The sequence below is a fragment of the Martes martes genome (genome assembly GCF_963455335.1).
Source record: "Martes martes genome assembly, chromosome: 17".
Classification (NCBI taxonomy): Eukaryota; Metazoa; Chordata; class Mammalia; order Carnivora; family Mustelidae; genus Martes; species Martes martes.
Window position 1 is genome coordinate 47,604,298 of NC_137905.1, and position 15,947 is coordinate 47,620,244.

The 15,947-nt window shown below is 50.5% G+C and overlaps 1 protein-coding gene across 2 annotated transcripts; it reads right to left on the reverse strand.

The window, feature by feature from the left end:
• Window positions 1-1,830: 1,830 nt before the first annotated feature.
• On the reverse strand, window positions 1,831-15,504 carry PLAUR (plasminogen activator, urokinase receptor). Of its 2 annotated transcripts, XM_080829059.1 has the most exons (7): window positions 15,367-15,504; window positions 13,694-13,804; window positions 12,457-12,600; window positions 6,381-6,539; window positions 5,649-5,783; window positions 4,167-4,313; window positions 1,831-2,383 (listed from the first exon to the last, which is right to left on the reverse strand). In XM_080829059.1, exons 1-7 carry the CDS (start codon window positions 15,422-15,424, stop codon window positions 2,130-2,132), a joined length of 1,008 nt encoding a protein of 335 aa, XP_080685185.1. In that variant the 5' UTR covers window positions 15,425-15,504; the 3' UTR covers window positions 1,831-2,129. The 2 variants fall into 2 exon arrangements, with proteins under 2 accessions (XP_080685185.1, XP_080685184.1); XM_080829058.1 differs by lacking the exon at window positions 15,367-15,504 and having other exon boundaries at window positions 13,694-13,981.
• Window positions 15,505-15,947: the final 443 nt, after the last annotated feature.

Consider the following 15,947-nt stretch of genomic DNA (forward strand, 5'->3'; position numbering starts at 1 on the left):
GATCGGTGCGTTATCTATTCCACAACGAACCCCGGCCCAACGGGGGGCTGGAACAGCTGGAGGTGGGTGGGATGGTTCATAGGGGGCCACATTGAAACCTTGGCTCTGGCTGCTGACTGATGTTGTGGAATGAATTCTGCCCTTCCCCGCCCCCCATACATTGAAGTTCTAACCCCCAGGACCTATGAATGTGAGCTTATTTGGAAATAGGGTCTTTGCGGATGAGATTAAGATGAGGTCACCCTGGATTAGGGTGGGTCCCTAAATCTAATGTGTGGTGTCCTTATAAGGACAGGGAGAGATTTGGAGCCACACAGCGGGATTCACTGAGAAGAAGGCCACATGAGGACAGAGGCAGAGATTGGAGTTGCGTGGCTGCAAGCCCAGAAACACCAAGAATTGTCAGCAACCCCCAGAAGCCAGGACGAGGCCAGGAAGGATCCTTCCCCCAGCAACTTTGAAAAGAGCATGGCACTGCCAACATCTTGATTTCAGATTTCTAGCATCCAGAACTCTGAGCAAATACATTTCTGTTGCCGGAAGCCCCCGATATATGAAAGTTGGTAGTGACTACAGTGGTCCCGGGAAACCGAAGACAGCCGGGCTACCCGACGCTCCTGTGTGTTACATCTGGTGGGGGTGTGACGTCTAGGGCTGCCCCTTCACCCACTTGTCTGGTGTCTGGGCTGAGATGGATGGAACATCTGGGGCTCTCTCCCCATGTGGCATCCATGCATGAGTAGCGTGGGCGTCCCCAGAGCACGACAGTCTCTCCGCACAGGATTGTGACACGGCAGCTGGCTTCCCCAGAGCCAGTTTCTTAAAGCCTCCTGGAACGTGCCATGGCATAACTTCCACCACATTCTATTGGTCAAAGCAGTCCCAGAGCCACTCAATTTCAAGAGGTAGAGACAGTGAGCCCACCTCTTGAAGTGTCATGGTGACCCTCCGTGTTAATGTGATTTGAGGAGGTCCTAAAAAGAAACCCTGTCCCTTGCCTGCCCCCAAATACCATGAAAGATGTCTTATCCTTTTCTTCATTAGCCATAGGGTCCTGGGGAACGTAATTTGGTCTCTTTGGGCTTGCCTCAGCAAATCAGAGGAAACGTGAATTCTTCAATATTGTGTCCCAAGAGTGTCATGGAAATGAGAGTTGTCTTTTTTATTTAAAGAATTTTTTTTAAGATTTTATTTTATTTATTTGACAGACAGAGATCACAAGTAGGCAGAGAGAGAGAGAGGAGGAAGCAGGCTCCCCGCTGAGCAGAGAGCCCGATGCGGGGCTCGATCCCAGGACTCCAGGATCATGACCCAAGCCAAAGGCAGAGGCTTTAACCCACTGAGCCACCTACGTGCCCGAGATAGTTGTCTTTTTCTCAGTCAGTCTGAAGGCATCCTAGGACAAAGAGTCCTGCTTTTATCTCCTGCCAGGGCAGTCATCAGGGGAAAGGTAGTCCTGTCTAATTCCTCAGTGGAGGGCCCCTAGGGAGTTATGGCCATCAGATTATCCCTCCCATTCATCTGAGGGTCTCAGAACCCCTTAGAAAATGCAGATGCCTCTCCCTGGAACAACGGAGCAGTCTTGACCTTTGGAGCTTGGGAGGAGAGACAGGAAGGTTAGTGCTTGGATGAGTGAGTTGGAGTCCGGAAACAGATGTGGAGGTAGCTTAGGATGGAAGCCCATGGACAACTGCTCCCAAAGCTGGGGCCCTAAATGCTGGGGTCCTACAATGTGACTCCTAATTCCAGGAGCTGGATGAAAGGTGCCCCCCGCCCCCATTCATCCTCCCAAAGAGAGATGCTACAGAGTAGGGAAGATAAGGCCTTCCTCAGTTCACTGGTACAAAAATCTTTATTTAAGTATAAAATATTAAATAAAACAAATATTAATTAATAATAACAATGGTACAACAACGCGAACATAACAAGACCTCTCCTGCTGGCCTGCAGTCTTTCTCCAGCTTTTCTCCTCTGGTTCTCCAACTCTGTGAGACAGCTGGGAAGACTGAGACCCAGAGAGGGCAGTACACTGGCCTGAGGTCACACAGCAAGTCTGCAGGGCTGGGAGCTGAGGGGAGGGCAAAGGGCTCCCCTGGATCCAGCCAGGGTAGGGGGAGTGTGTGAGGGGGTCAGGTCCAGAGAAGAGTGCCTCCCCATAGTCTGGCGGTTATAAGCAGGGTGGTGGTGAGGCTGAGGTGGGCAGGACCAGGTCGGGGGGCACCGGCCATGCGGGGCTGGTGATCCCGGACCGGGTGGTTACAACCGGTTCCAGTACAGCATGAGACGTTGAGATGGGTCAGGCTGAAGGCTTCAGCCACATGGAGACTCTGGCACCAGGAGGGGGTCGCACAGCCTCTTATTGTGTAGATCGGGTTGCCCAGCCCTGAGGAGAGAGAAGACGGCTTGAGACTCCCAGCTCCTGGGGCTGGGTCTACAGTGCTCACTGGGTGACCTGCCACCTGGTGGTGGATGCCACCTGAACAAAGCAGCAGTTTCAAGTGCGGTCCCCCAGACCCTTCTTGGGGGAACCCAGAAGTCAAAATAATTCTAATAATGCTAAAGCATCATTCGAATTTTCCACTCGTGTGAGTGTACAGTGGGGGGTTTTCCAGAAACCCTGGGACATGTGAGCTTGTAGCCAACTGAATGCGGAAGCCGATCTGAGGATTCAGCTTTCTTCTATTAAGCCAGACGTGAAAGAGATTTGCAAAATGGTAGAACAACGCCAGTGTTCTTGTTAAATGTTTTCATTTTGGAAAATACCATTTTTTTTTTTTTTAAAGATTTTTTTATTTATTTAACAGACAGATCACAAGTAGGCAGAGAGGCAGGCAGAGAGAGAAGGGAGGAAGCAGGCTCCCTGTTGAGCAGAGAGCCCGATACGGGGCTCGATCCCAGGACCTTGGGATCATGACCTGAGCCGAAGGCAGCGGCTTTAACCCACTGAGCCACCCAGGCGCCCCTGGAAAATACCATTTTTAAAAAAGATTTTATTTATTTATTTGACAGACAGAGATCGCAAGTAGGCAGAGAGGCAGGCAGAGAGAGAGGAAGGGAAGCAGGTTCCCCGCTGAGCAGAGAGCCCGATGCGGGGCTGATCCCAGGACCCTGGGATCATGACCCCAGCTGAAGGCAGAGGCTTTAACCCACTGAGCCACCCAGGTGCCCCAGAAAATACAATTTTTTAAAGTAAAAAATATGTTCATATGGAACGAGGTTTTATTTTATATTTTTATTTTAAATCAATTTATTTTAGAAGAAATTAATAGGGGCGCCTGGGTGGATCGGTCTGTTAAGTGTCCAACTCTTGGTTATGGTCTCAGGGTCATGAGATCAAGCCACGAGTCTGGTTTCACGCTGAAGCCTGCTTAAGATTCTCTCTCTCCCACCTCCCACCCCCCCCCAAAAAAAAAAAAAAAAAAAGAAAAAGAAAAGATTGTCTCTTTCCCTCTCCCATCCCCCACTCACGGGGTCTCCCACTTTCTAAAAACATAAATAACAAATAAATTAATAATTTACATCTCTTAAAATATCTCAGTTTTAACTTCTAATGCAGTAAATATCTGTAGCTATAACTGACATAAGTAATAATTTTTAAGAGCATGAAGGAGGGGCGCCTGGGTGGCTCAGTGGGTTAAAGCCTCTGCCTTCAGCTCGGGTCATCATCCCGGGGTTTTGGGATCAGGCCCCGCATCGGGCTCTCTGCTCAGCGGGGAGCCTGCTTCCTCCTCTCTCTGCCTGCCTCTCTGCCTGCTTGTGATCTCTGTCAAATAAATAAATAAAATTTAAAACAAAAAAACAAAAAACAGCATGAAGGAATTTCTGGATGAAAAAGTTTGAGAACCACTGGAACAGAGAGACCGGCCCAGTATGGCCCAGGATGGAAGCCCGCCGTGGCCACAGGAAGTCCCACCCCCTTGTGGGAAGTCCCACCCCCTTGTGGAAGTCCCACCCCCTCGTGGAAGTCCCACCCCCCAGAGAAGTCAGCATTTCTGTGGCTGGAACGACCATTTCTTAACGAAGTCCCAATTCCTGAGGACACTTGGTACCCTCTTGAAGAAAGTCCGACCTTCTCCACAGGTAGACCCAGCTCCGTGAAGTCCACCTGTGGCCCACAACCCTCCCCGGCAACAAGCATCCTCTCCCAGCCTCCTAGAAGGGCTCACCATTAGTGCCTGTGGCTTCCAGACATTGATTCATGGGGCCTTGGCAGGCGGTCAGGGAAGTCTCATCCGAGGAACATCCATGGGTGCTGTTTCCCTCACAGCTGTAACACTGGAGGCCATTCAGAGGCAGGTTTTGAAGCTCCAGGACTTGGGAGAAGACAAGTGACCCAGAAATCAAGGAAATTAGTATGGGGGTGTGGGCAGGTGGAGTGAAGGGGTGTCCTTCCTTGTTCTACCTCCCCTAGAACTGTCAACTCACAGCCTGAGATGTCATGGAGCCACCTTGTGGTCAGGCATTGGAACAGCACTCTTTTGGGGGGGGGGTGACTTTTTTTTTTTTTTTAAAGATTTTATTTATTTGAGATCTATCTCAAATAAGAGTGGGAGAGAGCACAAACCGGGGAAGAAGGAGAGGGAGAAGCAGACTCCCGCTGAGAAAGGAGCCAGATGCAGGACTCAATCCCAGTACCCTAAGGTCACGACCTGAGCCAAAGGCAGATGATTGATTGACTGAGCCACCCAGGTGACCCTTCTGGGGGATTCTTTATTGTACCTGTGAGAGAAATCCCACCTCACTGCCCCTCCTGAGCCCCTATCTGACCCTATCTGGCAAGTAGCTGCGGAAGACGAAACCGTCCCTGCCCTACAGCACTTACCACTTAGGGCTACACTGTCCAACGTGGTAGCCACTAGGCACCGTGGCGGTTTACATTCACGCTGAAATGAATTTGTATTCACGAAAACTCAAAATTCAGTTCACATTTCAAGTGCTCAATAGCCATATGAGTCAGTGGCTACCATATTGGACAGTATGGATAGAGAATATTTCTATCACCATGGAAAGTTCCATTGGACGGTATTGGTTTATAGAGACAGAATAACATGAAGGAGCGAGATTATAGTGGAGGGGAGGGACAGGGATGTTTCCCTGCGGATGGTACTTTAAAGCTGAGACCTAACGAATGAGAAGCAGTCAGCCAGGTAAACTCTTGGGGGAGATGTGTTCCTGGTGGAGGGTACTGGTTGTGCAAAGGCCGTGAGGTAGGATGGAGTCTGGCAGTTGCAGAAACTCAGTGTAGACCACAAGACAGAAAGATGCCAGATTACATAGGGCCTGGGATGGTCTTTGGGTTTTATTCTGAGAGCCAGGAAGAGTTGCTGGAGTGCTTGAAGAAGGAGAGTGACATGCTCTGGTTTACATTTGTAAGAAGTCACTCTTGCCGATGTGCTGAGCACTGGCTGTAGGAGGCAGGAGTGGAAACAGGGACCGGTAGCATGGACCACGAGCGTGAAAGGATTCAAGGAAGTGTAAAGCGTGGGTCTTTGGTAAAGGTTGGATGGGCACATCAAATTTCCACAGAAGCCTTCTTTGAGCAGGTGTTTTTACGGGAGACAGACGCCTAGAGAGGAGGGGCCGCAGCCCGGGTACACCTCCCTGCCCCGACCCCAGGCCATACGCTGCGTGGGTCCCCTGCCCCTCACCTGGGCCCCCATTGCATTTGGTGGTGTTGCAGCACTGCAGGAAGTGGAAGGTGTGGTGGTTGTGAAAGCCGGTGGGGCCAGGGCAGCCCGGAAGGTTGCCACAGCCGCGGGTGTGGTGCTCATCCCTTGGACTGCCTGTGGGGGGCAGAGAGAGGTCAGGTTGTTCAGGGGCTGAGACTGGTTTTGCCCACCACCACTGCAGTCATCTGTTCATTTCCTGCCTCACTGCTCATTATAGGACCTTCATTTCATTTGGGGCAGCCATATATCTAGGCCAAAAAAAAAACCAAACAAACAAAAACCCGAACACATTTTCCAGCTTCCATAGGTATAATCATGTGGCTAAGTTCTGGCTAATGTGATATAAATAGAAAGGTTTTATGGGACTTCAAGAAAGGAGAACCCTCACAAAAGGAGGAGTATCTGTTTTTTGTTCCTTTTCTTCTTTCTCCTTCCTGGAACTTGGACATGAGATTTGGAGCTCTGGCAGCCATGTTGGACTATGAGGCAATCTTCAGAATGGAAGCAATATACAAGATATGAGAAAGCATCTGGGATCCTGGTAACTGCAGAACTGTCCTAGTGGCCCAGGACTTCCTATCACTAGACTTCTTGTGTGTGAGGGCACTAACCTTCCACCTTTAAGTCCTTGTTATTCTGGGGTCATTGTTAAGGGCAGCCTTGGGGAGAAGCAATGCAGAGGGCAGGAGCTGCTGTGAGGTTGGAGCTCACCTTCCAGGCTCCGGTGGGTCACCACCTCCACACACTGTTCTGTAGGGCTGCGGCACTGTAGGCTCTGATCCCAGCCCCTCTCACAGCTCAGATCTGAGGAGGCGCAGGAAACACATTCGAGGTAACGGCTTCGGGTTCGGGGAAAGGTGGCAGTCCGACCTGTTTGGGGAGGGGCAGGAGGATGACTCCATGGGGAGAGTTCTGGAATTCTAGCTCCCTTGAAGACTCACCTTAGCATCAATTCCTCCTTATCTCACTTTCAGCCGATCATCAAAGCCCTGCCCATCCCATCTCCTGAATCTTTCTAGCATCCATCCCCTCCTTTCCAGCCCCATGACGAGGTCAGAACTCCTTCAATACCAGGTTCCTCCCTGGCCTCCTAGTTTCCACCCTTGCCCCCCAGCCCTACCCAGTGAATCCCCAGATGACCCTAGAAAGATGTTTCTTTTTCTTCTTCTTTTTTTAAAAATTAACATATAATGTATTATTTGTTTCAGGGGTACAGGTCTGTGATTCATCAGTCTTACACAATTCACAGCGCTCACCATAGCACATACCCTCCCCAGTGTTCATCCCCCAGCCACCCTATCCCTCCCACTACCTCCCCTCCAGCAACCCTCAATTTGTTTCCTGAGATTAAGAGTCTCTTATGCTTATGGTTTGTCTCCCTCTCTGCTTTCGTCTTGTTTCATTTTTCCCTCCCTTCCCCTATGATCCTCTGTCTTGTTTCCCAAATTCCTCATATCAGTGAGATCATATGATAATTGTCTTTCTCTGATTGACCTATTTCACTTAATATAATACCCTCTAGTTCCATCCATGTCGTTGCAAATGGCAAGATTTTGGTTTTTTGATGGCTGCATAATATTCCATTGTACATTCCATACACACCACATCTTCTTTATCCATTCATCTGTTGACGGATATCTAGGCTCTTAGAAGGATGTTTCTAATATTTAAATCTGGCCCTGCCTGTGCTCTGTTCAAAATCTCTCCATGGCTCCCCAGTGCCCTCAGAATAAAATCCAAGCTACTCTGTGTGTCATTCAAGGCCCACCAACCTCTGGGTCTGGGCCACCTCTCCTGCCTCATCTCCCTCCACTAGCCCCTCAGATTCTACTCCCTATGACTTCCCATAGCCCCTGAATGTGCATGTTGACGGGCATCCAGCCTTTCCTAGAATGCGCTCCCTTGCTCCCTTGGCTCCCTACTTGCCCCATCTGCTCCTACTAATTCTTCAGGCATCATCTCAAATCTCACCTCCTCTAAGAAGTCCTCCCTGACCTCCCAGACTGGATCAGTGTGCCCCTCGGGGCTCCCCAACCCCAGTCACACCCACTCTGGGTCATTCCTGTCTGCCTGGACTCTGAGCCCCAGGAGGTGGGGTCAGGGCTGTCCTGATCATTACTGTGTCCCAACACCACCCAGCACAGGGCCAGAGCCAGAGAAGACAGTCAGTAAATATTTGTTAAATAAATGAATGAAGTTTGTTTAAAACCCTGCTATTGTTCTCTGTGGTAGCCAATCTCCGAGAAGGCCCCCGGTGACCCCTGCTTCCTGGCACGCACGCACAAAGAATAGGGCTGACCTGTGTAACTAATGGGATATTGCGGAAATGATGGTGTATGACTCCTGCACTAGGTCATAAAAGGCATCACAACTTCTTCCTGGCTCTCTCTTGGATTACTTGGTCTGGAGGGAGTCCAGCTGTCATGTGGCTAGAACATTCAAACACCCCATGGTGAGGTCTACGTGGCAAGGAACGAAGGCCTTTGTCCAAGCCACAGGAGGGGACCATCCATGTGAGTAAAGCTCCCCTGGGAGCCTTGGGATGACGACAGCTCCGCTGGCGTCTTGACTGCAACCTCATGAAAGATCCGGAACCACCACCTTAAGCCACTTCCAGACTCTTCAGAATCTGACTGTCAGAAACTTTATGAAATAATACCTGCTCATTTTTGTTTTTAAGTTTTGGGACAATCTGTGATGAGGTGATAGATAATTAATGCACTACCCGATTGTGCCAAGGATCCAAGCCTGTCTTGATTAATCTGTGATCACAATGCCTCTCGCACCTCCTAGTCCAGGCCAAGGGGGTGAATTATTTTCCCCTGGAAACACTAGAGTCAGTTCCCTGGCCAGGCCTTGGCTCAGACCATTCCGAAGCCTGGCATGCCCTCCCCTTCCTGACCCCAAATATCCAAGTCGAGTTGGGGCCAAGTCCTACATGAGGGAGAGGGCTTGTCTCAGCCACCCTCTCAACTCAGGCCAGCTGCTGGAATTAGGCGAATCATTTACGTCCAAGACCAAATCTTCCCCAACCCTAAAGAAAAATAATTAAAATGTCAACAACTCATGTCTTCTCACATGAACTTCCATTAAAATGGAAACATGGAGTGCCATCACTGCCATTATACCATCCTTGGGTCCCCTCATGAATTCTACTTCTTATGCTGCTCTTCTAAATGTGGGTGATCCTCAGGGTTCTGTCTCAGGCCCTTGTCATTTCTCGTGGAGCACATTTTCTCCCATGGGATGTTATCCGTTGACATGGCTTCATTTCCACGCATCGGCTGGAAACTCACTGCAGGCAGGACTTCTCTCTGAGCTCCACACCTGTACACCCAGCTGCCTCTGGAGAGGCCCTCTGGCCGTCCCTCAAACACCTGCATCTCTACCTGCCCCAAAGGAAGCTCTCCATCTTCTCTAAACTAGTCCTTCTCTCAATTACATATCTGTCAGGTGGTCCCATTCAGTCCCCCACGGCAGAAACCTGGCAGGTTCCTTGATCCTCCACATCTAGGCACCATTCTGGAGACTTCTGCTGCCTGTCTTAGTTCTTTAATCCTTTTGCCCTACTGCTTCTGGTCTCTATGAAGCGCATCTATTGAGTTCTTAATTCCAGTCACTATTCTGTGTTTCCTGTTTGACTCTTTAAAAAAAAAAAACAAAAAACAAAAAAACCCGGACTCCACATTTCTGCCAAAGTTTATCCTTTCCTCTATTTTTTTGGACTCTATGGATCATGGCTATTTTAAATTTCCCTGTCTAATAACTCCACTATCTGAATCATTATAAGTCTGTTTCTACTGTTGGATTTGTCTCTAGGCGTCCTGTTAGTTGGTCCTTTCAATTTTCTTTGGGGTACCTTGTAAGTTTTGATTAGATGCCAGATATCACGATGAAAACTTGGAAAGGCTCTAAATAATGTTATTTTCTTCCCAAGAAGGTTAGGTTTTCTTCTTGCTGAAGATGAGAGGTAGGAATCTTTAGGGCGGGTCTCTTTCAGTTTTGCCCTTACGCCTAGGGTATGGTCTCAGAGGAAAGCTTGGTGTGGTTACCAAGTCCTCTCTCTCCGACCTGGCAACTTTGGTTTCCCCAGCATCATATGCCTGCTGGAATTCTTGTTCAGTTCTGTAGCTTCCCAGATACTATTTTCTGCTGAGTTTCTTGGAGTCCCACCCTGTGCACGTACAGCTTGCCAATGACTTAAAGGAAATCTGCAGATTTGGGGACTCCCTTTTCTGTGGTGCCATACGTTCCCGGACTCTACCTCTCATTTTCCAGATGCTCTGGCCGCCCTAGACTCTATCTAACCCCTGGCTTCTCAGTCTAGCAATGATCTCTCTTATTTGGGTTTTATTTCCCTTTCACAGCGTGAATTGGAAAGTACACTCCAGGATAAAGCCAGCTTTCTGCATAACTCAATTTCTGTGCTTTCCAATTTCAAAGACTGTAGCACCTCAAGTTCCTCTCTTTGTTAGCTGTTCTCCAGTGACCTCAAGTAATTGTTTATAATTTGTCCAGCTTTTCTGGCTGTCATTGGCAGCTTAGTCTGATACATGGGACTCCATCATGACCAGAGCTGCAAACCCACCCCCATGTCTAAGTCCTGCTCGAGGGTTCTTAAAATCCACCCACTTCTCTCCATGAGCCCGGCTGACATTAATGCAGTCACTCTCCTCTTCATCTGGACAACCTCACCACCTCCTGGACTGCCCTCATCTAATTTCCCTCCATCATTCCTTTCCTCTGAGGTCAGAATAATTTGTTCAAAAATACAAATCTGATCACGACACTCTCTGCTTAAAACCCTTTTATGACCGGGGCACCTGGATGACTCAGTCGGTTGGGTGCCAGACTCTTGGTTTCGGCTCGGGTCATGATCTCATCATTGTGGGATCGAGCCTCCCCCCTCCTCAACCCGTAGGCTCCACATTCAGTGGGGAGTCTGCTTGAGATTCTCTCTCTCCCTCTGCCCCTCCCCCTGCTGATGCTCTCTCCCTCTCTCAAATAAATTAAAAAAATCTTAACAAACAAACAAACAAACAGGGGTGCCTGGGTGGCTCAGTTGGTTAAGCGGCAGCCTTTGGCTCAGGTCATGATCCCAGGGTCCTGGATCAAGCCCTACATCTGGCTCTGCTCAGCGGGGAGCCTGCTTCTCCCTCTCCCTCTGCCTGCTGCTCTGCCTACTTGTGCTCTCTATCTCTTTGTCAAATCAATGAAAAAACAAAAAACAAAACACAAAAAAACCCTTGAGGCATCTCGATGGCTCCGTTGGTTAAGTGTCCAACTCATAATTTTGGTTCAGGTCATGATCTCGTGGGTCACGCTATCAAGCCCCACATTGGGCTCCTTGATCAGTGGGGAGTCTGCCTGAGATTCTCTCCCTCTGCCCCTCTCCCCACTCTTTGTGTGCTCTCTCTCTCTCAAATAATTAAATCTAAAAAACAAACAAAGAAAAACTCAACCCTTTTATGACCTCCCCCTGTTGCCCATAGGGTCTATATTCCTCACCATAACCTGGAAAGCCCTGTGTAATGTGACCCTGCTAATTTCGCCAGCTCCTCTGTTTTTTCTTTCCTCCAGCCATACCACTTTCAGCCACGTTTGGGCCTTGGTGTCCATTGCTTTCCCTAGAAAACTCTTTCCACTGTTTTTTTTGTTTGTTTGTTTTGTTTTTTAAACAGTCTGCCTCCTGCTCTTTTCTCAAGATCCAGCTTATCTGTTGCTTCCTGGAGGAAAACTTCCTTGACCTGAGTCCAGTGTCTCCCCGAGGGTCCCACAGCCCCTACTCTTCATTCAAGCCAGCCCTGATCACTCTGGCCGCCGTTTCCCTTATCTCAGTCCTGAAAATTCTGGACTGTACTTCCCGACCACAGCTCTGAGCCCTCTAAGACCAGAGGTCTCATGGTCCTGACTCTTCTGCTTCTGCTTCCCCATCCTCGCTCTCACTATAATTGGAGGAGTCACTGTTTGGTGATGGGTCTGTCACCCCCACTCACCCCACTGACTGTAAGCCCATGGTGAGGCCCCAAAGCTGTCTTGGTCACTTCTGTATCCCCAGGATCACGCAAATACAGAATGTGATTTAACCAACTATCCCAGTCACCACAGGTGGGGTAAAAATGGCCTGAGAAACGGGGGCTGATATTACTTTACCACTTATTAAATTACTGAATTGACAGTTGCTGCCCCAAGCTTGGTGGTGGACCCCTGACCACTCCCAACTCTCTCTTTAGAGCCCTATGTCTCCAAGATCCATCAGCTAAAGAGGGGGCTCCAGGAATGTTCTGATTGGTCAATGCTTTGACTGATGTTGTTAAATCCTCTGAATATTATCTATGATTAGAAGAATTACTTAGACTCGATTATCAGTGCTTTCCTAAAGCACATCTAACAGAAAGCTGAAGCCAGTGTCCCTTTTCTTGGCACTTCCTTAAAAAACAACATCTGAGTCAGTCTCTGCCAACAGACAGAGGAAAGTCTGGGGTCAGCATGGATGAATGAGAAAGAGGGCCGACGTAGGTGGGCTGCTTACTGACGTCACTGGGACTGGCCTGGCCTTAACCAACTTCCTTCCTCACCAGGCTCTGAAAGAGGAATCTGCGTGCACGACCATGCAACACGGAGCCGGAGCCGTGACTTCCCACCCTCTCCCGCGGGAACTGGAGAACCTGAGCCTTTCTAAGGCTTTTTCTTAAATAGGCATTTGAGAGTCGGGGCTGGCGGGGATGGGATCAGGAGAATGACGGGTGACGGGCGAGTCGGGGAGGATGAGGGCTGCCGAACTCACCAGGGCTGGGTCGGTTGCACAAGTTGGTAGCACAAAGGGCCTCCGTGAGAGTGATGATCTGCGAGCCTGTCCGATAGCTCATGGTCCTGTTGCTCTTCTCGGGGTGGGCACAGCCTCTCTCCACCACCTCCAGCTCTTCACCTCCTGGGAGGAATGTATCTTTGTCACCCCAAAGGCTCCCCTGGGCCCAAACAGCCCGATGCTCCCAGTCCTAAGGTCACCCACTTCCAGGGCTGATCCTTGCCAGGCCTCTTCTCTTGGGTCCAGCTGTCTCCCCTCCTCACCCTCCCACCACGGCGAACCTGTTCTCTCTTAGTGATCACACTATTGCCGAGAGGCTGTCTGGATCCATCTATCCCTCCCTCCCAGCTGCGTGATTTTGAGCAGGGAGATCCCTCTAACAGGAATTTTCAAAGGCAAATATTACAGGCTTGCCAAAAAGCATAAGAGAATGATACAATAAATACTGTGCATTCATCACCAAATTTTATAAACTATTAGAAAATTTTGCTCTATTTGTTTCAGATATTTTTTAAAAAGAATTTAAATTTAAAAGACAGAGTTAAAGCCTCCTGCTCACTCCCCCAAATCCCATTCCCCTTATGCCCTGTCCAGAAGCAACCACTGGTACAGGTAATTCTCACACTGGGTACACATAACAATGTATACTATTATTTATTTATACGTTATTTATTGTATATTGTTATAGACTATTTATAGCAAAAGGTATCATACCCTGAAACATGCTTTTTTCCCCCTTTCAACCTGAATTTTTGAGATGTGTCCACTTGAATACCTACAGCTTAAGTTCCTTCATTTAAACTGCTGTGAGGCATTCCACTGTGTGATTATACCATAATGTTTCTCCTCCACTGATGACTAACCTGTATCACAAACATAAAGGCCAAAAACATTCTTATACCTGTGTCTAAGGTTCTTCCGGGTTTCTTTTTCCTAGAAGTTGAACTGCCGCCTGGAGGGTATGCTGATCGTTATCTGTACTAGATTTTGCTAAATTGCTCTGGGCGGTGGATGCACGAATTTATCCCCATTAACAGGGGCTGTAGCTCCAAACCCTCATCCATCCCAGCTTATCAGATTTTCAAAAAAGCTTGTTTATCTGATGGGTATGAAATAGGGTCCGTTTGTCTTTTTCTTTTGCATTTCCCTGATTGCTGGTGAAATAAGGTTTCTTGGTCGCTTGAGTTCCCTGTGGTGGTCTAGGTGGGGAGCTCACCTTCCCATATGCGCAAGGTCGTGGTCCTGCAGAGGTCTTGGCCATGGGCACACTCTTCCACCTGGCACTTCCCGGTCCTCCCACACAGCAGGCACTGCAGGCTCCAGGAGGCTGGCGGGTGGAGGTGGGGAGAGGGAGGAGAGGAGAGATTGTTATAGCTTCCAGTGGGGGTTCCCCCCCCCCTCATGCCCCAGTATCAGGACCAAGTTTCCAGGCCTTTTGCATTCAGGTTCGTGCTCCACATTCTGTCCGCCCTTCGGTTCCAGCACCGGCTTTGGGCCAGCAGTACTTCCGGTCTATCTCTAACCTCACATTTTATCTATACCCCCTACGCTAAAATTCTATCTCCTCCCACAATCCTTCCCTAAAGTCCCGCCCTGGCTCATTTTCCCTTGAATTGTGTATCAGCGCGGGGCCCATCCTGAGTCCAATCCCCACCCTCTCTGTCCATCTGGATATTCTAGCCCAGCTCCATGACATCCCTTCCCCCATTCCACCGGCCCTTGGTCAACCCTGCTTCTCAAGCTCTCCTACGGGCGTTCTACCCTCACCAGATCTGCAGGTGATCTTTACCCCAGTTCCTGGTGACCCCCACTGACTATACCCCCTATTAATGCCCCCAGACTCTACCCCTTTCCGTGGCCTCTCCCCAACCTTCTCTCCCCTCCCATCAGTCCAGGCCAAAGTTTTAACTTCACCCTTGAGGCCTCGGGAAGTTCTAACCCCAACAGCAGGAGCCTCCCCCAAGGTTCTCTCCCCGCCCACCAGCTCTTCCTGAGGTTCTAGCCCCGCCCACTAGCCCCTCCTGCGGTCATAAATTTGCCCACTACCCCCGCCCCAACACCTTTACCCGCCTCTCCCGCCTCCCCTGCTGGGGTCCATTCCCCGTCCCAAATTCGCAGTCTTCTGGAGTCATTACTCATTCTCGGCCGTGAAAGATCCGGAGATCGTTCCGGGTTATTCACGGTTGAGCCGTCCCGCAACCCCCTGTTCCCCGCCCCGCCCTGACTCAGTTCCTTCTCCGTTTCCTCTGGCTTTTCAACCCTCTCCCGCACGTTTCCCGGGAAAGGAGTTGAGCAGGTAGCTAGGGGATAGTGAAAGAGAAGCGTCCTCCGGGGACAAGGCCTGGATCCCCAGCCCCTTTCTCTGCGACGTTCGGCCCCTCTATTTAGATCTTTTGTAAAATGAGGCTCGGTGCTCCCTGTCTTTCAAGGGGCTGGGTCGGGGCGGGGGCGGGGGCGGCGGGGAGCCCCGCGCGAGTGGAGAGAGCTGTGGGACGCCCCCGCGAGGCCAGAATCCCACTTATTCCAGGACTGGATGGAGGTTACCTCTCTGAACCTGTTTCCTTCTCCGTGAAACAGGGTTGAAATGCTTCTGCCTGTCCAGTTTGAAATTGCAGGGAGGGGGCTTGGAGGAGCGCCTGAAATAAAGAGCGCACTCCGCGGCGGCTGCTGTTCAGTGCCTTCGCTGGACTCTTATTTCCTGAGCACCTACTGCTTGCCAGGTACTATGCTGTGTGGGGCTGCAGACGGCTGAAGGATCACTACGTGAGGGGGAGGGCTGGGGACTGAGCCCCCTCCTCCAACTCCTCCAACTCTGAGACCCCCGCCGCCCCCCTTCGCTGCGTTCAGGACCCAGTTCCCCGCGCAGGTGTTTGGGTGTCCAGTCCCTACCTGGAACGCAGGTCTGAACCACGAGCAGGAGCAGCGGCAGCAGCCTCGGGCGGCCCATGTCTGGCAGCAGATCCTGTCCGTGTGGCTCCCTGCACCTCTCAGTCTGGCCCCGGGAAGGAGACAGTTTTGTGCCCCCGGGGCTCCTCCCAGAGAGTTTGCGAAAGAGCGAGTCAGCCCCAGATGCGTGGGTGCTTCCCCCTCCCCGCCCCTGACCCCTCCTCCTCAAAAACTTCCTTTGCCAGGGCGCGGCCAGCAGTGGGGGGGTGGGGGGGGCTAGGCTCCGCTCTGACTCATGTGGCAGCGGTCACAGCTGTTTCCACGCTGCCGAGGTGCAAACTCAGTGGCCTTCCACAGCTCACTTCCCAGAGCGGGAGTCCCAGCCAGAGGCAGGGCCCGCTGACCGACACCCTGCAGCGTCAAGCGAAGTCCTTGCAGCAGCAGCTGGCCTCGGGGACAGACAGCACCAAGCGGTGACTGCAACAGACACATCTTCCTAGCGCTGCCCAGGGTCGCAGGGACAAAGATCGTACAGATGCCGCAGGGGGCTAACAGCAGTCTTGACCAGCCCCTGTGGCCTTTAG

Excerpts from the sequence above, each read along its gene's own strand:
- PLAUR (XM_080829058.1), bottom strand. The coding sequence starts at position 13,880 with ATGAGGGGGGGGGGAACCCCCACTGGAAGCTATAACAATCTCTCCTCT. Across the intron at positions 12,601-13,693 it reads GACCTTGCGCATATGGGAAG|GAGGTGAAGAGCTGGAGGTG; the intron begins GTGAGCTCCCCA and ends CATTCCTCCCAG. Across the intron at positions 2,384-4,166 it reads GGAAGCCACAGGCACTAATG|GGCTGGGCAACCCGATCTAC; the intron begins GTGAGCCCTTCT and ends CTCTCTCCTCAG.